General features: G+C 40.5%; 1 protein-coding gene across 4 annotated transcripts in view; it reads right to left on the reverse strand.

Moving 5' to 3' along the window:
- Positions 1 to 21,697, reverse strand: part of AMPH (amphiphysin) — a 219,687-nt gene that overhangs the window by 71,832 nt on the left and 126,158 nt on the right. For all 4 annotated transcript variants that reach the window (XM_062178101.1, XM_062178099.1, XM_062178100.1 and 1 more), the window contains exons 3-5: positions 18,958 to 19,012; positions 11,116 to 11,210; positions 8,295 to 8,390 (exon numbers count right to left, since the gene is read on the reverse strand). In XM_062178101.1, coding sequence (XP_062034085.1) covers positions 8,295 to 8,390; positions 11,116 to 11,210; positions 18,958 to 19,012 — 246 coding nt within the window. The remainder of the gene's footprint in view (positions 1 to 8,294; positions 8,391 to 11,115; positions 11,211 to 18,957; positions 19,013 to 21,697) is intronic.

The raw sequence follows: 21,697 nt of genomic DNA on the forward strand, positions 1-21,697 counted from the left end.
AGGTAAATTGTACTCTATGCATTGAAAATTCTCTACTCAGTATTTTTAATCATAATGCTCTTTTCTCTCAATAAACCATTCATTACCTAATCACTCAGAACTAATTTTATAAAGCGATGGAGTTTATATGTACTTCTAACTTACTTCAATTCACTGAATAAATGCACATAGATAACTTAAGTCCATTCCCACACAATAGTTTTTCAATATAAAATATAGCTATCTGCCCACTCCATAATTCTAAATGATCTCATTTCCAAGTTAAACATTGTTATTTCCTCAGTTGTTTGTTGTGTTGTATGAATTTCACAATTCACTATCTTAGTTGATAGCCTCTGTTTGCTCCAATTTCTTAAGTGTGGAGACAGAAGGGTGGGAAGGAGGGAGCCACAGCCAGAGCCAGAGCTGGACACAGAGAGAGGAAGATAAAGAAAGGGAGGGATTGATTCAACCTTTGTCCATAATGCACATAAAGCCTCAACATGCTAGATGATATTATTCACAAATCTCTAAGTGGTTCAATAAGTGGAAGATATTCGCCATATGTGAACCCAACCATGGACCCCAGGAAGATAATGGCTTAAGTAAAATTTCTACTGAATTCTTTATCTTTCTACCATAGAATAAATGGAAAAGACTAGTCAACATAATCCATCATAATGTTATTTCAATATCTCTGTTTCCACATAAGTATTTCTGTGTGTGCTTGTCTTTTGAAACCATATGTCTCTTAGAAAGTATGGCCAATTTGTAAACAAACTGTCTCTGAACAGTATTACAACAACTAGGTTTTCACATTTTGTTGATACACTAAGTTTTCATTCCTGAAAATCAACAGCCTTTCAAACATCTTCTTCACTCAATTACAGCCTTTCTTTGCTTCACAACATCACAACATGAATCTATATAAGGAATAATTTAGACAAGTTTCAAGCTGCTTGGGAATTTTCAAATAGGAAGGCATAGTTTTTCCCTACCCTCTTCTAATTTATTATTACTCTTTACCGAGACTGAATTACTGTGCAACAGAAGTGATGTCAACAAGATCGAGGAACGCAAAATCCTGGATCCTCCTTCCCCCATGAATACACTAATTTAAAAGCACCACATGGATCAATTTCCTTTGTGAGAAACCCATCAGTTAGTGGAAAGACTCCTTCACCCTAGGTGAGTGAGAGTCCAGCCATATCAAAACCAGAAAGAAAAGCAAAAATGCCCTCTAGCCATAACCTCCATCCCAGCACAATCAACAGGGAACTCTTAGCTCCCAGATTTTCAATGGAGAGAACAGGAGTTGGAGTACACACGTAATATCCCAACTTGTATAGCTCCTACCCAAGAGAGTGCTTTCTATCTCACTTCTCTCAGACAGCCAGCATCTACCAGCCTCCTGGGGTTTACCAAAATGAATAGTGACTTGACACGTGTGGAGGCATTTGTTACAGCTCTTTCCTTTGGTTCAGGGCAGAATGAGCAGGAAGAAATAAACAAATAACAAGAAGCCCTAGCTTCTTCCAAAGGAGCCAAGTAGCTGAACCACACATCCAACAGTTCAACTGTTCCAGCTCCCTCCTGGGAGTCTGGTTTCTATCTCTCCTGTCTCGGAGAACTTATGAGAGCTGACATATGATAGTCTCCTGAGGTCCACATGGAACAAGGTAGTGGCTGGAAGTGATAGGCACTTTTCATAATTCTTCCCCTTGGCTCAGTCAAGAGTGAATGGGCAATAAATCCCAGTTCCCAGCTTTCCTTTATGGAGGGAAAGAGTTGGACTGTATGTCCAGCAACACAACCTTTTAGAGTCTGACCAAAATACTAGTTTCCTATATGTCTCACATGTCTTGGAATACTAACTGAATCCAGCATATTCTAGCTACCTGGGAACAAGTGATCTCAAAGACAACAATTTAATGTACCACACAACTGGAAAAGTCTCCACAGCCTCACCTCTCAGCTCAGAGCAAATAGGTGAAAACTCCCAGCTTCTCCTTTGTGTTGGGCAAATGTCCAAGGATCCAACTTTTGGGCAGACTACCTATGAAAAATGGGTTTAGTTGCACTTGTCTTACAGATCTGACATTGTGGTGGAATGAGAAATGTGGTGGAATGAGAAAGCCATGCCAAGATGGCCGCTGGCAAGTGAGCTCAATTACTCAGGAGTGGCTTCGGAAACCCACTGGGAAATCCCTTGGGAAACCACCTGGCAACAGAGCCTGCCTGGCAACAGGCTGTGATTGGATGGCTTTGGAAACCACATGGCAAACGGAGCCTGACTGGCAACAGGTTGTGACTGGATGGCTTCGGATACTGCCTGGCAATAGGCTGTGATTGGTTAGGGCACAGATCTCCCCATGACTGGATTGGCTGCCTTGGCTATATAAGCTGTTGCACCAACTGAAATAAATGAGTCTACGGGCTGCTTGCCTCTGGCCCACTTTCACCTGACTCCTGGGGTCTATGTGGTGACTCCGTGCCTCTTACTCCCACCACGCTCCTCCTCTCAGAACAAATCAACCTCAACATGACATGACCATATTTTCTAGATGCTGAAGAGTTGCCAGGAACGAAGAGAGTGGTCAGAATACTGCAAAAGTTTAATGGGCTCCCAAAATCTCCACGAAAGACAATTGGTAAGGGTCTTCTCCTGCATGGGGCCAGTGTGTGAATGCTAAATGAGGTGACTTCTGTCTAACACATGGATGACAACACACAGAATTAAGTAAAATGAAGGAACAGTGAGATAAGTTCTGAGCAAAGGAACAAGATATAAGTCTGCAGAAATTGACCCTAGCAAAATGGAGACATAAGATTTTCCTGACAGATAAGTCAGAGTAATGGTCATGAAAATACTCAGTGAGGCCAGGAAAACAAATATGAACAAAGTGAGAATTTCAACAAAGATGAAATTTTAAAAACATCAAATGGAAATTACAGAGCAGAAGAACAAAATAACTGAAGTGAAAAATTGACTAGAAAGGTTTAAGAAAAGATTAGATCAAGCAGAAGAGAGGCTCAGTAAACTCAAAAGTAGATCATGGGAAAGCATTTGGCCACAGAATCAAAAAGAAAAAAAAAAGTGATGAAATCTTAAAGAACACACAGAAGACCATTAAGTGGACCAGTTTATGCTTTATGAGATCTCAGAAGAAGAGAGAAGTGATCATAAAGCTTATTCAAAGAAATAACAGTTGAAAAGCAGTCGAATAAGGGGAAGGAAATGGACCCAAGATCCAGGAAGCCCAAAGAACCTCAAATAAAATGAACCCAATGAAATCTAAACTGAGACACATTAAAATCAAATTATCAAAATCAAAGCCAAGGACAGAATTTGAAAACAGCAAAAGTGATTTGTCACATACAATGGGAACTTCATAACACTTCCAGTAAATTTTCAGTAGAAGCCAGCCAGGAGTGGGTAATATATTTAAGGTACAGAAAGAAAAAATTTTAAAACTGCCAACCAATAATATACTCAGTAAAACTGTTATTCAAAAATACACCATAGGCAAAGGTTTTCCCAAACAAAAGGAAAAGTTTATTATCATTGGACTTACTTATAAAGAATGCTAAATGGAGTTTTCTAACAAGAAATTAGAGAACACGAAACAGAAAACAAAAGCTTAAAGCATAGGTATATATAAAAGTTGTTGGCAAAGGTAAACATTTAGACAAATATGGAACACTGTATTACTATAATAGCAGTGGGCAAATCACTTTTAATTCTAGTATAAAAGTCAAAAGACAAAAGCACTGTACAAATATATGTAACCTGTGACAACATAAATTATCTGCATGAGAGAAGTAATGTATAGACTTTTGTATATGATTGAGGTTCATTATCAAGTTAAAAATAGATTGAGATACATTTTATAAATCCCCTCATCACCACCATAGAATCTACACAGAGAAATGGAATAATCAAAGCACAACCATGCAAAGAAAGAATGAAACACAAAGGAAAATAGCAAGAGAGGAAAAGAGAGACAAAATAACTCAAAAAGAAAACAATTCATAAAATGGCAATAGTTGATCCTTCACTAGCAATAATATTTTAAGTGTAAATGGAATTTATTCTCTAATCAAAAGACATAAATGTAAAAAATATATACTAGAACAAACTCCTCCAAACCCAAGATTCAACTATAGGCATCTATGAGACTGATTTTTATATTAAAGGACACACATTGGCTTAAACAGATGGATAAAGGTGTTCCAAGAAAATGGTAATTACAAGAGAGCACAGCTAGTTATCCTTTTATCAGACAAAATAAACATTAAGTAAAAAAATATATAAGAGAAACTGGTCAGTCCATCAGGAAGTGACAACAATTATACAAATATATGCAGACAATGGAACAGCACCTATATATGTAGAATGAACACTAACAAACTGAAGAGAGAAAATAGACAGCAATACAATAATGTTAGAAATGTCAATAGTTCTCTTTCACAATAAATAGAACAGATAGAAACTCAACATGGAAGCGATGGACATGAAGAGCACTTAGACCAAAGGAATCTCACCAACATATTCAGAACATTTGGCCCAACAACATCAAAATACATTTTCTTCTGAGGTGCACACAGATCATTCCCAAGGACAGATCATACATTAGATCATAGAACAAGTTTGAATAATCTTAAGTAGACTAAAATCATACCAATTATCTTTTCTAACTATAAGACAATGAAACTGTAACTAAAAAATGGAAAGAAAACTGGAAAATTCAGACATATGTAGAATAAGACAACACAATTATAAACAACCAATGGGATCAAAGAAGACATCAAAAGGAAAATAAAAATTATCTCAATGTAAGTGAAAACAAAAATAAAACATATCAAACTTGTAGGATGCAGCAAATGCAGTGCTAAGACAAAACTTCTAGAACCTATGTTTAAAACAAAATTCAAATAACTTTATATCTCAAGAAATCAGAAAAAGAACAAACTAAACCCAAATTAGCAGAAGCAAGAGAATAATAAAGATTCAAGCGTAAATAAATGAAATGGAAAAAAAAATAAGAAAACTCAACAAAATTACAAGTTGGATTTTTTATCAGATAAACAATTAACAAACCCTTTGCTAGACAAAATAAGACTTAAATCAATAAAATCACAACTCATGCCAAAGAAATATAAAGGATCACAAGAGACTAATAAAAATAATTATATACTAACAGACTGAATAACACAGAAGAAATAAATTGCTATAAAGGTACAACCCACCAAGACTGGATCATGAAGAAATAGAAAGTCTGGGCAGACTCACAACTAGTAAAGAGTTTTAATAGGTAATCAAAAACTCCCCAACAAAGAGAAGCAACCCAAGACCAGAAAGCTTAATTGGTGAATTCCACTAAATACTTAAAGAAGAATTAATATAAATCCTTCTCTAACTCCTCCAAAAAGGAAAGAACACTTCCAATGTCATTTCTGAGGCCCTGATATCAAAGCAAAGCCAGACAACAACATCACAAGAAAGGAAAAAGTCCAAAATGCTTCACGAATGTAGATTAAAAAAAAAAAAAAAAAGCAAAAGAGAAAGGGGAACTTCAACAAAACACTAGCAAACTCAGAATTGGTGTTGTGGTGCAGCAAAAGCGTTCAGTTGCCTGGATTCTGTGATGTCAGAATCCCATATAAGCAGCAGTTCAAGTCCTGGCCGTTCCACTTCCAATCCAGCTCCTTGCTAATGTACTTGGAAAGGCAGCAGAACTTGATCCACGTACTCGCCCCTCTACCATCCATGTGGGAGACCCAGATGGAACTTCAGGCTCCTGCGTTTAGCCTGGTCCAACCCTGGACATTGTGGCCATTTGGGTTGTGAATCAGCAGAAGGAAGATCTTTTTCTCCCACAGTCTCTTCGTTTTTCTCTCTCTCATTCTGCCTTTCAAATAGATAAATTTATTTTTTTAAAAAAGCAGTCATCTTTGCCTGGCCTCTCTGTACAATAAGGTTTGGTGCACCCCTAATGACTTCACATGAGCCTTTTCCTCTTAAAAGTCTAACCATCCTACCTTAGGAACCAAGCCTTTAGCACAAGGCCCTTCAACCCACAAACTAATATCCAAACCATTGCACCTCATATATAGACTAACAGAGAAGAATAAAGAGCCCAGAAATAAATCCCCATATATATGATACATTCAAATGTTCTTTGATAAACTTGGAAAGAATACCCAATGGGTATAAACATGCAGAAGACAAAATTCAGGCCTCTACACCAAATTGAAATGGATTAGAGACAGATCTGAAACTGTATAACACCTAGAAGAAAACGTAAGGGAAAACATTTATCTTCTAAATAAAAAATTTTTAGAACAGACATTGGTAATAGCAATGGTTTCTTGGATTTGACACCACAAGTATAGGTAACAAATGCAAAAACAAACAAGTAGGACTACATCAAAGTAAAAAGCTTCTATATGGCAAAGGAAACGATAAACAGAGTAAAATGCAACCTACAGAAAGAGAGAGAAGGCTCGAAGACCACATATCAGATAAGGGATTAATTTCTAAAATATATAAAAAAACTCCTAGAGCTCAATAGCAAAATGTTGATATCCAATTTAAAAATGGGGACAATGGGCATTCACAAACATTTTTCCAAAGAAAATACACAAACATAGTCAAATTCATATAGATCAAAGGATATACAGAATGGTTGTAGGGCTGTGGGGAGCTGAAAATGAAGAGCTGCTAATCAATGGGGAAAACAATCAGTCATGTAAGATGAGAAAATTCTAGACAGCTGCTGTATCACATTGCACCAGTAGATAACAATGCTGTATTGTAAACTTAAAACATGAATAGGGTAGATGTCATGTTAAGTGTTCTTACTAAAATGCAATAAAACAAAATGAAACAGAAGATATTTTTAAAAATAAATTACCATGAAATAAACAGTACTCTGAAATATGATAATTATTCTGAGGTTGCTCAACGAATGCTACAAATTTCAAGGCAAAATCAGAGTGTTTATCAAGATTATCTAAACATGCCCCCAATCATGCCCCCAGTCATGCTCCTAACAGGCTAGTGCATGCAGCCTTATAGAATTAAAAGGAAAAACAATTTTTTAATTTCTCAGAGAATTAAAAATAACTGATTTATACCTTTTAATTAAGCTGTATTTACCCAATGACTCAGTAAAGCACTTTGTTGACAATTACAATAACATCATTGAGAAATCCATCATTTGGATTTGCTCTCTGTGGCATTTTGCCTACAGAGCCATTATATTTATTCTGATCCATCTAGATTCTTGTCTAGTGCCCCCAGATATTCTTTGTATGTTCATCAACTGTCTTTGGGAATTCTGCATGGATCAAGGAAATTAACATTACCATTAAGAGTGATGGTTTTGTTAAGAAATTTCACTATATTTCAAAGCCAGAACACATTACTGCAGATAGTTTCTGGTGATTGGCCATGGTTAAAAGGAAAGCCAGGTAAAAGTGGAATTATGCAACAGGAGGTATTTCAGATGTCCACTGATGCTAATTCTTGGCATTCTTGCTCCAGAGAAAGAATAGCACAAGGCAGTCAACTGGCCCTCCAAGTTGAGTAGGGAATACAATGGTGCACATGATGGCAGGGTACGGGGAAGGCAAATGTATAATGCTATCAATTTGCTACCAGAATCCAGATGGTTTAAAAGCCATCTTTACCTCCAGAGCCAATTTCAAACCTACATCATTCAACCCTTTATTTATTAATTTAGCCTTGAAATGGACCCAAGTGGCAAATAAAACCAAAGTTTAGGTCTAGAGGCAAATGTATTTGAAATGTGTGTATATTAATATTTCAGTTTGAGCTTGAAACTTTCAAAGAGAAAAAAATACCCAGGTGTACAATGGACACATGCAAAATAAAGAGTAAATAAGGCATGATCTGAGATTGCTCTTAGGTATACAATGAAGTTTCTGTGATTACTGTTTATTCTAATGAAATCTTTGTTAAGTTCTGTGAAATAAAATGTTTGGATAAAAAGAAGATTGGAATTTTTTGGTCCCTCTAATTTATGATTTCCTATCTATAGTCTTAAAAAGACTTCTGTAGAGAAATAAAAGATGGAGCAGTTCACCAAAGGGAAAAAAGTAATTTCTGTAACTACATTTCATGTCAATCTGCTAGGAACAAATTAAGAATCTCATGCTTAAATAAATGAAAGACTACCATTTATCTCTGATGTTAGTTTGAGGACTTTGAATTCTCCTTATCATCCCCATGTTACAATAACTACATGAGACCATTCAATTCTTCCCTTTATAGACACAGAGGAAAATACCTTTATGTCTGGGAACTGGCCCAGGTAGGTATCTAGTGTCAGCAAGGATCCATCCACTAGTTTTTGATGGAAGTCTTCCCACAGAACATCACATTTCTAAAAGAACAAGAGAAATGACAGGACAACTGTAGATTATTTTAATTGGATACCTTTCACAAAACTTGGAAAAAATCTGATCTACAAAATTAGATAAGTAATACTTTCCAAGACATTAGATTCTAGAACACATATGGTTTACATAATAATACAGCAACATTTTAAGGCAATTTGGCCACAAGTTCTAATTAACAATATAGACTATGTGAAAGCTCAGTTTGTTAAAAAAAAAAATGAGTTTCTAATACTGAATTTCTAAAGAATGTAGAAGCTTCCAAAGGTCCTCCTATTCCTTCAGATGGGCTTTGGTGCTAGGAGACTGAATTCCATGGAGACAATTTGCTTCTGAAGCAAACGGTGAAATTGGAAGCCATCCTAGACTATCCGGAAATGAACCATGGTCGATGCCTTCACAAAGAAAGAAAATTTACAGTTGTATTGGAATGAGCCTTACCACTTATGGAGTACTGACTATAATAAACACACAATAAACATTACTTCTTACTATTATTATTATATCTCTATTTCAAGGCCCTGGGTTAATGTGTGTGTGTGTGTGTATGTGTGCCCATATGTCTCTATAGTCCTTTGGTTCTCACAATAGTTTTATGAAGAAAGACTTGTTATTGCCACTATACAGAAGAGATTGAAGCCCAGAGATGTCACATAATGTGGCCAAGGCCATCCAGTTGATAAATGACGGACCTAGGTTTCAACCCACATCTGTCTCCTTGAATTCAAAGCCCATGAGCTTTGTCTGTTATCCCAGAGCATGATTCTTATCCCAGCTGTGTGACTTTGGGAAACCAAACCTCCCCTAAGTTCAGTTTTCCCAATTAAATGTGTTGATAAGGTAAAGTGTTCCACGGACTCACAGGCACAGAGGAGGTGCTCAAGGGTGTATCTTTACACTTCTTTCACGTCTACATTTTGGGTTTCCTGACAGAGTCTGCTAAACTGTTCTCCAGTTTTTACCTTTTGTTCTTATTAACTGAACCTTTAACTTCAGCTGGGCACATAGTCACCTATGATAAAGACTCCATTTCCCAGATGCCATTGCAGGTAGGTGTAGCCACGTGACTAATTCTGGCCAATGGGATGTACCTGCAGGAAGTGTCATGAAAAGTAAGAAGTGAGCCCTCCTTCCAGATCAACTTCCTTCTTATTGTTGACCGGAATGCAGAAATGGGAGCTGTGTGGCCAGGGCTCAGAGAGTCATCTTGAACCCGAGAGAGGCGGCCTAAGGATGGAAAAAATAGGCCCTTCATACTTGTGGGCCTACTGTGCTATTCCCAGGCTGCCAACCTCCAAATTCCTTTAGGTGAGAGATGAGTTTCTTTCTTCTTTAAAAAAAGCATATACTATTCACCAGAAGTTTTATTTATTTATTTATTTTTTAATTTTTGACAGGCAGAGTGGACAGTGAGACAGAGACAGAGAGAAAGGTCTTCCTTTTGCCGTTGGTTCACCCTCCAATGGCCGCCACGGCCGGCACGCTGTGGCTGGCGCACCACGCTGATCCGATGGCAGGAGCCAGGTGCTTATCCTGGTCTCCCATGGGGTGCAGAGCCCAAGTACTTGGGCCATCCCCCACTGCACTCCCTGGCCACAGCAGAGAGCTGGCCTGGAAGAGGGGCAACCGGGACAGAATCCGGTGCCCTGACTGGGACTAGAACCCGGTGTGCCGGCGCCACTAGGCGGAGGATTAGCCTATTGAGCCGCGGCGCCAGCCTATTCACCAGAAGTTTACAAAGGGAATATTTTATACCATGACATTTAAACATGGTGTTTTTATACAGAAGAAATCTAAGATGGTAAAAATAGTTTGCCTGGATGAACAACAGTAATTATCCAAAGGTGGATGACAGGACAAACTGCTCTTCACTAGAGCAAAGACTTTGGAGGTAACAAAATCCATAGCCGATGGCTTTCTGCTATCAGTAATCATAACATGCACTGAGCCCTTACTAGATGACACAAACACAAAGGTTTTCAATGTGTCCATAATATATACATACAATTATTATTCTCATTTTGAAGATGAGGAAACTAAAGCCCAAGATTATTAAAGAAACAGTCCCTTGCCACACAGTGTTACTCTTGTCTCTGCCCCATTCAGCTTTATACATAAAGCAGCAACATCCACTTACCTCACACCAGCCAGAGACCCTGGGATAGAAATCAGATTTCAGGCATAATAACATCTGTAGGGCCACAGATTTCCTGAAATAAGTTCCTTGGAGCAGGCTAACTGTGTGTGCCCTGAGGCCCTCACATCAGTAATGACAGTACCTGGCAGTGCAAGGGAATGAATGCTTCTCCAACTTCCAACCTGTAGTCAGGGAGCGACTGTGGAGAGGGGGATGAGGGGCATCTTGGCGCAGTTAGTGCACAAAGGCACAGCATGATTCAGGTCTGTTAGAGCTGGGCTGTTTAGGCCCATCAGCAAAATACTATTGTTGTTTTGAAGAAAACATAATCTTGTATCCACAGCTTTCTATCTACATGGTTTCATAGTTATTGTCACCTTTGGCCGTGACTTTGGATTGATCCAGGGAGCAGAAGTGCACGATGCCTTCTGGGTACATGGCCTCCATCCTGATCAAGGCAGTTAAGTGGTATGGTTGGGGGTATGGTCAGGGGGATAGGCAGAATGAGCAGGATTTGGTGGGAGCCCTGCAGAAGCCACCCCAGACCTCTCGTGTGAGACCATTCTGGCTCTCACCTCGCCAACCATTTTCACATCTTCCCGTCCATACCAGTCCGGCTCATAGACTTCATGCAGTGACTCAGTGAGCTTCATGGAGGCCTCTTGCATGCCTAACATTGGAGAAAAACAACTTCTGTTACACGGATACAGATGTGGAGTTGACTGGAATATTGTACAATGGATACATGTACAGAAATATCATATCATACCACATAAATAGGTCCAACTTTTATGTATTTTTTTTTATTTCAAAAAGTGCTTATTTATTTGAAAGGTAGCATGACAGAAAGTGAGGCAGGGACAGAAAGAGAGAGAGAGAGGGGGAATCTTCCACTCACCGGTTCATTCCCCAAATGTCTGCAATAGCTGGGGTTGAGTCAAGTGGAAACTAGGAGCCAATAACTGTACCCAGGTTTCCCATGTGGGTGACTGGGGCCCAAATACTTGGATTATCATTACTGTTTTCTAAGTGCCTTAGCAGGAGGGTGGATCATAAACAGAGCATCCAAAACTTGAGTTGGCACTTTGATATTGGATGCCAGTGTCACAAATGGTGGCTTAACCCACTGCACCACAATGCTGGCCCTTACATGTTTATTTTTCAAAAAATGAGAAAAAGAATTGAGTGAAGGTTCTCTTATCTATTCCCCTACTTTTCTATGTGAGAAAAAAATTGTGAGTACTAGTTAAACATGTAAGAAAAAAACCGTAAAGGCACAACTGCTGCTTGTATGTGTAATCACATCTTTCCTTGAGGGTCTACAAGACGTACCACATTGGGCCCCATGCTGTGGCACAGTGAGTTAAAGCCCCAGCCTACAGTGTTGGCATCCCATATGGGCACCAGGTTGAGTCCCAGATGCTCCCCTTCCAATCCAACTCTCTTCTATGGCCTGGGAAAGCAGCAGAAGATGGTCCAAATCCTTGAACCCCCACACCCATGTGGGAGACCTGGAAGATGCTCCCAGATCCAGGCTTCATATCAGCTTATATCCAGCCATTGTGGCCATTTGGGGAGTGAACCAACAGATGGAAGCCCTCTATCTGTGTGTCTCTACATCTCTCTGTAACACTGCCTTTCAAATAAATAAAATAAATCTGGCCGGCGCCGTGGCTTAACAGGCTAATCCTCCGCCTTGCGGCGCCGGCACACCGGGTTCTAGTTCCGGTTGGAGCACCGGATTCTATCCCAGGTGCCCCTCTTCCAGGCCAGCTCTCTGCTATGGCCCAGGAGTGCAGTGGAGGATGGCCCAGGTGCTTGGGCCCTGCACCCGCATGGGAGACCAGGAGAAGCACCTGGCTCCTGGCTTCGGATCGGCAAGATGCGCCAGCCGCAGCGGCCATTGGAGGGTGAACCAACGGCAAAAAGGAAGACCTTTCTCTCTCTCTCACTATCCACTCTGCCTCTCTAAATAAATAAATAAATAAATAAATAAATCTTAAAAAAAAAGACTTATCACATTGTATATTTCCTATTACTTAAATGATGATAGATATTGGGTCTTGGAGCTAAAAACTCCAAAAACTATAATGCATCCCATTAAGTGTGCCAGCCCTTGCTAAGGAGCATCAAACCATAACTGTTCAGGTCACTAAGAAGAGCACTGGTCTATTCTACTTCAGAGTCCTAAAAATGAAATCAATCTTTAACAACTGTAAATATGAGAAGTCAAGCAGTGTTAGCAGTCAGTAGAAGCGAAATCAATAGGATTGCAAGGCATAAAAATTAGGGTGATTAAGTGGCTTAAAATGGTAAAAATGGTGAAAGTGGTTAAATTGATTAAGTGGCCTGACTTTATAAATTTTTAAGGAAGGAGGGTTTTTCTTTTCCCAATATTATTAAAAGCTATGAATGGAGTTTTAAATTAAAGCTCCAAGAAAGCTATGGATTCTTAAGCCCAGAGGCCTGAGGTCTTGTTAGATTTTCATTTGATACACTTCAAAAATATTAGTAGTAGTAAGGAAGATCTAACATTTCTGAGTGGCGCATGATGATGTAGGGCACCACCAAGTCTTTCCTGGTCCCCTCTACCCCCACCCCTGAAAACGAGCAGTGCGAGTGTGGGGTTGCCATGTTGACAGTTCACCAGCTAGAGCAAAGAATGGCTGGTGACTCAGAGGAGGCACTAAAGGCTCCCCATCAGCTGGGAGATGCACCTGGCCCAGTTGGTTTCATGCCCTTTGTCCCTAAGAGGTATGAAATCAGGCTGGGCTAGATAGAGGACACAAAATCAGAGTTCTCTCAGGAGAAATAAAAAAAAAAAAAAAAACCCAGTGCAGGGCCGATTTCTGAGGTGGGACCTTGGAAAGGTGTGTAGGACTCTGCCCTCATCTCATGAGTGTGTTAGGTATCACGTCAGTGGGGTCCCTATAGAGTGAGTTTGTCTTCCTCTTCTCTCTCGCTTTCTCACCCATGTTATGATGCAGCAAGATGGCATTCACCAGGTGTGGTCTCTCAAGTCTTGGATTTCCCAGACTCCAGACCCAACAGACAAATTTTTGTTCTTTATAAATTACCCAGGCTCAGATATTTTGTTACAGCAGCACAAAATGCACTAAGACAGACTTTGCTCTGCTGACAAAAAGTTCTTGGGGAAAAAAAAACAAAAACCCAAAATCTAAAACCCAAATTTCCTTCAAAGTAATTTGGCAACATTAAAGCAGTCCAGATGCTAAATGACCTCTGACACAATAATATCTAATACTCAACATTTTCTTAACAGCCCAGTGATTTCCAAAACTGTGAGACAATTGCCCTGCATCACATGTACAAGAATTACTAATACTTTTGGATAGGAACCACTTTCCTCTCTTCAAACTTTTGGGCCTTCTCCGAGATATTTTATGCAACATCCTCTATTTCCACTTGCAACCCAATTTGTGAGCATCTATTTTCACCCTCTGAGACATACTGCATAGCTTGCACTGCTACAACCTGAGCTTGCACAGCCTGAGGGTGTGCGTTTTAGTTAAAAATAACATGACTTCCAATAAATTATGACAATAACCAGCAGCAGCAACAAACCATGAAAAGAAAGTCTAAATTATTGCAAGTATCTAGCAACTTTGCATCACTGTTCAGAAGAGAACTCTGTAAGAAGACAGCGACTGCCTCAGAGGATTGCAGGAGGGAGGGGGAGTGAAAGGGGAGGGGGAGAGGGAGAGGGAGAGGAGTCAGAAGGAGCAGAGCAAGAGTGGAAAAACAAGCAGGTGGTTCAAGAGTAGTCAGCCTTGCCCCTCAGCCACATCCTTGGGGAACAAGTCATATGCACATAACAAATATTCCTCATGCTACCTGAGCCAAACTCCCTTTAGAACAGAGCTTGTGTGTTCACCAGCCATGTGTCTGGCCTCTGCTGTCACCCACAGGCCAATGACTACTAATTCCAAATCCCTATTGGACGCCTCCACTGGATGCCCTACCAATACCTCAAACTTCACTTGTCTAGAATAGTGATGACCACTGGTAATGGTGGAGAGCAGGATAGAGGAAGGCTGGGTAACAGGTACCAAAACATGGGCAGAAATAAGCTCTAGTGCTCCATAGTACAGTGAGGTGACTACAGTTTGCAAGAATTAGTATTTGTATACTGGAGGAAGAACAAGAAGAGAGGAGCTGGTAGGCCCCAAACGTAAAGAAAGGAGAAGGACATAGAAATGCTTATTACCTGCTTTGATCAGTGCACGTTGTGGGTCATGTGTTGAAATCCTGTACTGAATCCCATACAAATGTATGAGCATTGCATGCTAATAAAAATGTAATAAATAAACATAAATCATAAGAATGAAGGAACCCTGTTGGTATCCTGCTCTTGGACTTGCAGCCTCTAGAAATGTGAGGATAATAAATTACTACTATTTAAGTAGCCTAGTCTATGTTCCTTGTTATGACAGCCCTAGCAAAGTAATAGACTAGGAACTCTACTTAAGACAAAAGGAAACAACTTTTAAATGTCTAAAACCAGCCCCTAATGCTCCCGTCCAAACCTGTTCCTACTGCGTCTCCCAGTCCTCATGAATGCTATGCCACTGACCCAGTCAGGAAACCAGAAGTCATCCTAGATTTATCCTCCAAAGCTGCACTTACCATCGAGAAACACCAAAGATGCCCGATTCTCAAATGCAGCCATTCCTTGCCTGCTCACTGCCACAGTGCTGGGTTAGGCAGGCACCATCTATTGTTTGGATTAGATAAAATCTAATCTCCGTAAATGGTTCAGCAAAATAATTGGTACACATCAACCATCCAAATGTCAGCCATCATTATGAAAAACATTTTTGGAGGCCACATAGCATAACAATTAACATGATTATTTGCAATCAATCAGCTTTTGTTACAATCTTGTTTCCATTACATACCATCTGTGTGGTTTTTGGGCAAATTGCTATCATCCTAAACCTCAATTTCCCAAAGAGTAAAATCTCCTCTCCACAAAAATATTATCTGTGATAAGGTTGCACAGAGAATTATTTAAATCAGGGCACATAAAAAGCTTAACTCAGTGCCTGGTATATTAAGTCCTCAATATATATTAACTACTACTAGTAGTAGTAATAGTAGTAGTAGGAGGAGGAGGAGGAATAAACTACGGAAAGAGATCCCTATAATAAATTGTCTTACAGTATTATTTCCTCTAGCCTAAATTCCACACAACTGCGATAACTATTTTTTTAAGATGCTCATCTGATCATGGGACATATTCCCTTACCTACAATCCTGTAATAACTTGATGACTCCCCTCCTCAAGGGTGTAATAAAGCCCTGGCATGATATGATACATAAAGCTCTTCTATATATGAACACTGTCCATATTGCCACGCCTCATTCAGCTCAGTTTTCTGCTTGCACCTTGCTAACCTATTTGTTCCCTAGGGAGCCCATGCTTCCACCTGCCTGCCCCCTGGTCCTCAGGTTGCTTCTTACACCTGGACTTTCCTTCCAACATCAACCTGTTCTGCCAGCATGATGACCAACACTGCCTCCTTCCCTGGGTCTATTTAGGATAAGTTCCCTCGAAGGACAATTCCTGAACAGTCCCCTGCAGGATAGAGACCTGTCCTATGCAACAAGGCACTCAGCGCACACTTACATCGAATTTCCTATCACTATGCCTATCTGGCCTTTTCGTTTCTTTAACTGTCACCCCACCTTAGCTGCACGCTCCTTGAGGGCAAGCGCTGTGTCCTGAGCATCTCTGCATTGAGATTTCTTAGAACCATGTCAGGCACACAAAGGTACTCAAGAGATGGTGGCTGCTGAAATCAATGAAAGTAGAAGCCCCGCCCTGCAAAGGCTAGGCAACTGCAGAAAGCAGAAAGCCAACAGAGGGGAAGGCCACTCAGAGACCCACGAAAGTAAGATGAAGAACAGAGTGGATCTTATTTAACTCTTACTTTACAGAATGCCAGTTTAAGAGTTTAGGGGGCTTCCGGAGGAACAAGATCACTGTGTAGATGAGGAGCTCCAGGTTGGGAGGCTCAGTGCTTTTTGCACAATAATTGCCCTGTAGTCCATGGTGCTCCAGGGCCAGACCTTACTCTGCTATCAATGCTGCTAAAATGCTGAAATTATGCTCCCTGTCTCTTGAAGACAAAAACCAGCCATAAGAGCACTTTGAAAATGCAAATAGTTATCAGCTTAAAGAATCTCCCTTGTCTCTAAATGTGTTCTCAAAACCAAAAAATGTGTTCCAAGGAATGGTACTAATTCTTCATGAGACAAATAACTCATGGAGTTCCTGCCCACCTCACAGGCAATCCGGACATCACATCAGTGTGGCAAAGGCTCTGAGAAGCTCAGAAGTCACCTGGTTAAAATTCATTCCAGGGGTAAGCCTGGTGAATAAGATGGCCCCATCCCATACTGGGGTACCCGAGTTCCCGATTCAGCCCTGGCTCCTGACTCCAGCTTCTTGCTAGTGCAGATTCTGGGAGGCAGAGTGATGAGTTCAAGTAGTTGGGTTCCTGCCACCCAAATGGGAGACCTGGATTAAGCTCTCAGCTCCAGGCTTCAACTTGGTCCATCCCTGATCCTTAAAAGCATTTGGAGATGAATCATCAGACAGAAGCGCTCTCCCTCCCTCCCTTTTTCCCTCACAAGTAAACGATTTTTAAAATATGTATATACGCATACATGTGCATATTTTAAAAAATGGCACTGCTATGCCAAAAAGCAGGCCAAAAATATGAGAATCTTCATTTAAAGGTTTTTGCCAAATTGCTCTCCAGGAAAACTGTCCATCCAGCAATGCACGCAGCAGTCCACTCCCCATAGCTCCCCTAACATTTTGGGGTTTTGTATTTTTAATGACCTTGAACATGTGGAAGAAAATAATAGCATATGTTTTGATTGACTATTAGTTCATTATTTATGAGGATAAGAACTTTTCACATTTTTTTACTCATCCATTGTCCTTCTTTGGCTGTTTTCCTCTTCATACGTCATGGCGTCTTTCATTTAGCCAATTGATATTTATTTAGTTCACTTATTGAGCTCTTTATATCTTGGTTCACATGGCAAAACGATAGCTTTTAATTTTTATTTACTTTATTTTTTAAAATATTTATTTTATTTATTTGGCAGACAGATTTACAGAGAGAGGTAGAGATAGAGAGAGTGGTCTTCCATCCGCTGGTTCACTCCCTACATGGCCGCAATGACTGGAGCTGCACCGATCTGAAGCCAGGAGCCAGGAGCTTCTTCCAGGTCTCCCTCGTGGGTGCAGGGGCCCAAGGACCTGGGCCATCCTCCACTGCTTTCCCAGGCCATAGCAGAGAGCTGGATCGGGAGAGTAGCAGCCGGGACTAGAACCGGCGCCCATATGGAATGCCTACGCTTCAGGGCAGGGCTTTAAGCAGCCACAGCGCCAGCCCCAAAACAATAGCTTTTTAAAAACACTGATCTTTTATCATTTATGAGGCCAAATCTCCCAATTTTCTTTCCTGCCTTCTAAGTTAAAGACCTCGCCCACCCAAGATGAGAGACTAAATCTACCAGCCTTTTTTCTAGTACTTGACAGCATTTCTGTGTGCATATTTAAATCTTCGTCTGGAATTGGAATGGTGGGTACACTGTTTGAGGTCGAGACTCTCACTTTTTTCTGCTTGGCCAGTTTTCCTAAGACCCCTTGTCAGAGAATCTCCCTCTTTGATCTCAAAACATGCCTGCCGATATACGACAACCGTGGGTGCTCTCAGCTCTGACTCAGGGCAGGGAGTCTAATGATGAATGATGGGCAGACACTGCCAGAGCACTCCCCTCACTCCCCACCTGCAGGTCTCTCCTCTCCCCTGCTAGCCTCATTTCTTTGCCTTCCACGGCACAGACCCAAAGCCAAGGCAAGGGTCTCTGTGTCCCTGTGCTGCATATGAGAGAAAGCTGCACACGCAGCCGTACACGCAGGTTCACACAAGTCATGGGCAGTCCAGGTCCTTGTTTCCTGATGTCCTTCCCCAGGCCTCTACCACCACTCCTGTCCCTTCCAGTAGGGGGACTTAAGTCTAAGTCTGTGAAGGTTCTAGATCTGGCATCCTCTCTCCCTTGGGATGCAAGCAAGTTGCAGTTTTTCTTAAAAAAGGTCTCAAGCTTACTCTCTCTAACAAAGCTTCCTAGAAATCCCTGGCATGGAGGTGGCACCTATTCTTAGTTCCCAGCATAAGGGCAGATATATTTTGTCCTCATATATTTTGGATCTCATTTAAAAGGGAATGCGAGGGTGGGTAGATTGGGACACCTGTGTTCAAGGATTCAACTTGCCAGAAAGCCACTTGGCTTTGTAATTAACACTTCCTGTCACTTGTAAATTTCAAGAACAACCTGTGCTGGGTAATATGCAGTAAACAACTAATACACATTACCTTTGATTGCTGCTAAATATCCTCGGAGTTCTCGCTGAAGTCTGGTACCCTCTGCCTGAAAAACATACAAGCAGAGAGATGCTAAACACCTTGTCTTCATTTCTGCATGCAAGCATGAAAGAAGCAATAAATCTCAAAGTCATTATTATCAGAGACTCATTCTTGGAAGAATGTAAATACGTGTACACAGACTAAAGAAAGTGGTAATGCCCATCAGTCTAGCTATTTATAAAGAATTTAATCAACTTAGAAGAAGAAAAGGAAAAGGCAAGGAATATTTTGCTACAAGGAGAAGATATAATCCACCAGTCAGGTTCCTACATATTCAAGACAATACAATTGACACATAGGGTGAAGGACCCCAAATCTGGGAATCCAACGCACTCGGGTGGTCGCCCAAAGACCCAAAACTCCAGCCCAGTAGATGCAAAAGCAAGAGGATATTTATTAATACGTTTGCGCAAATGGGCTCCCCAACACCTCAGGCAGTCAAGAGAGCGAGAGAGCCCTGAGCAGGGGTTACAGCAGTTTTTAAAGACAATAGCCACCTGATTAACATATGTATGCGGGGCGTTTGGTGATTGGCTATTTTGAAGGGCAAACTCTTGTTGCGATTTTAGTGAGGGAAGGGGTAAGTTTATACAATGGTCACAGAACCTTACTGCAACTCTTTTCCGGACTTCTGCAAGTGTTATCGCGTGAGACAGTTACACAGAGCAGTTTCCCAAGGTTATTCTGCAGGCAGGTGGAGACACAGTTATTTTAAGGGATGTCTACTGTCAGCAGCTAAACTTTTTAACCCTTTACTATAATATTTTAATATTTACTTTTAGCAGGGGTCTTACAAGGGGACAACAACATGATCATCCCTGTGTGGACATGGTAGCCACTAGCCACGTGCAGTGGGTGAGCACTTGCAATGCTGCTAATTCAAATGAAGATGTATTGGAGGTATATCACAGACTCAATGTAATCGATACAACAAATCTCAGAGACTTAGGATAAAAAATATGAAATGTCTCATTAATATATTTTGTACTTAATACATGCTAAAATGATAATAGTTTTGATATATTTGGTTAAACTATATGATTGAAATTAATTTCTCCCGTTTTCCATTTTTAATGTAGCCCACAGGAAATTTTAAATTACCTCTGTAGTTATCTTTTCTATTGGACTATATCAAAATAAGAAATTGTTAAATATTAATTTTGAAATATAAATGCTTATTTTAATTCAGGTTCTGGAGACTCTAAAGATGCAGATTATATGTATATGCAGGAAATGCCAAGAGAGGAGTGGAGAAGTGAAGAGAGCCACTGAGGGGTACCCCACCAAGCAAATAACCACTGTGGGCAACCAGGCTTCAGTCCCACTGGGAAGCTCCAGGAGATGGTGCCAACCAAACACCTTATCCACACTCTGAAGGCCAAGGGAGCTTGGGCATTTGTCCTCCAGCTGCTGTCAGCCATTGGTTGAGGGAACATTAATTCTCCAACGCATGTACACAAAGGCAGAGAAGTCTCCAACAGCCAAAGAAAGCACTTGGGCAAAGAATAATCAATGCTGGCAGGTGCAAAACACTATCAGGCTTGGAAAAGTTAGGTGCTAGGGGCACACACTGTGTTCTAAGACACTGCAACTGAAAAATAAAAATACATTCACTTAGGTCTTGTAGCACAGCAGTTTAAACTGCCACTTGGGACACCCACATTCCATATAGGGAGGAGTGCCTAAGATCCAATCCTACTTCTGCTTATGATCCAGCTTCCTGCTGGAAGGAGGAAGGAGATGATGTTTCAAGTATTTGGGTCCCTACCACACATATTTGAGACCTGAATGGAGTTCTTGGCTCCCAGGGGAGTGAACCGGTATATGGAAGATATTGCATTCATATTCTCTCTCTCCATCTCTCTCTCTCCCCCTCTCTCATAATGACTTGAAAAATAAACAAACTTTAAAAACAGTTGCACTGTAATTACATAATAATTTAACAAAATTTCACAGAGCTCAATTCTACCTCAAGTGTAATGGTGAGAGAGAACTATAATACTCATATTCTTTTCAACAAGCATTTGTTAGTTTTTAACTAACAAATAAACTACAATCTTGTAGTGGAATGAAAATATTTCATCAAAAATATTGCATTGCAAAGGTTACACTTAGCTCTATAATTGCCTTACTCAAAGTACTTTGGGGATATGAAACTAAGACAAAATACCCATCATATTTAAGGATTAATGGAGATTAACATCAAAAAACTCTGAAAATAAACATTTGGTTTTTCAAAACATTTACTTATTTTAAAGGCAAACAGGGAAAGAGGGAGGGAGGGAGAGAGAGAGTGAAAGAAAGGGAGAAAGAGAGATCTTCTATTTACAGGTTCACTCTCCAAATGGGCAGCAATAGTCAGGTTGTGGCTAGATCAAAGCCAGCAGCCAGGAACTCCATTCTGGTCACCCACATGGGTGGCAAGTGCAGTGCTCGGGACATCTTCCACTCCCATCCTAGGCACATTAGCAGGAAGCTGGATTGGAAACAGTGCAGCCAGGACTCATGCTGGTACTCTGATATGGGAAATTGGCAACATAAAGTGGTGGCTTAACCCATGGTGCCACCATGCCCGTGCCAAAGTGTTTGTTTTAATACTATGCTTGACTCCCAGTGTATTTCATATAGCACTTGTAGAGGGCAGACATAGTGATATTATTGCTATGAAATCTATGTAGAATTCAGATAA

Source organism: Lepus europaeus, chromosome 20, assembly GCF_033115175.1.
Source record: "Lepus europaeus isolate LE1 chromosome 20, mLepTim1.pri, whole genome shotgun sequence".
Taxonomy (NCBI): Eukaryota; Metazoa; Chordata; class Mammalia; order Lagomorpha; family Leporidae; genus Lepus; species Lepus europaeus.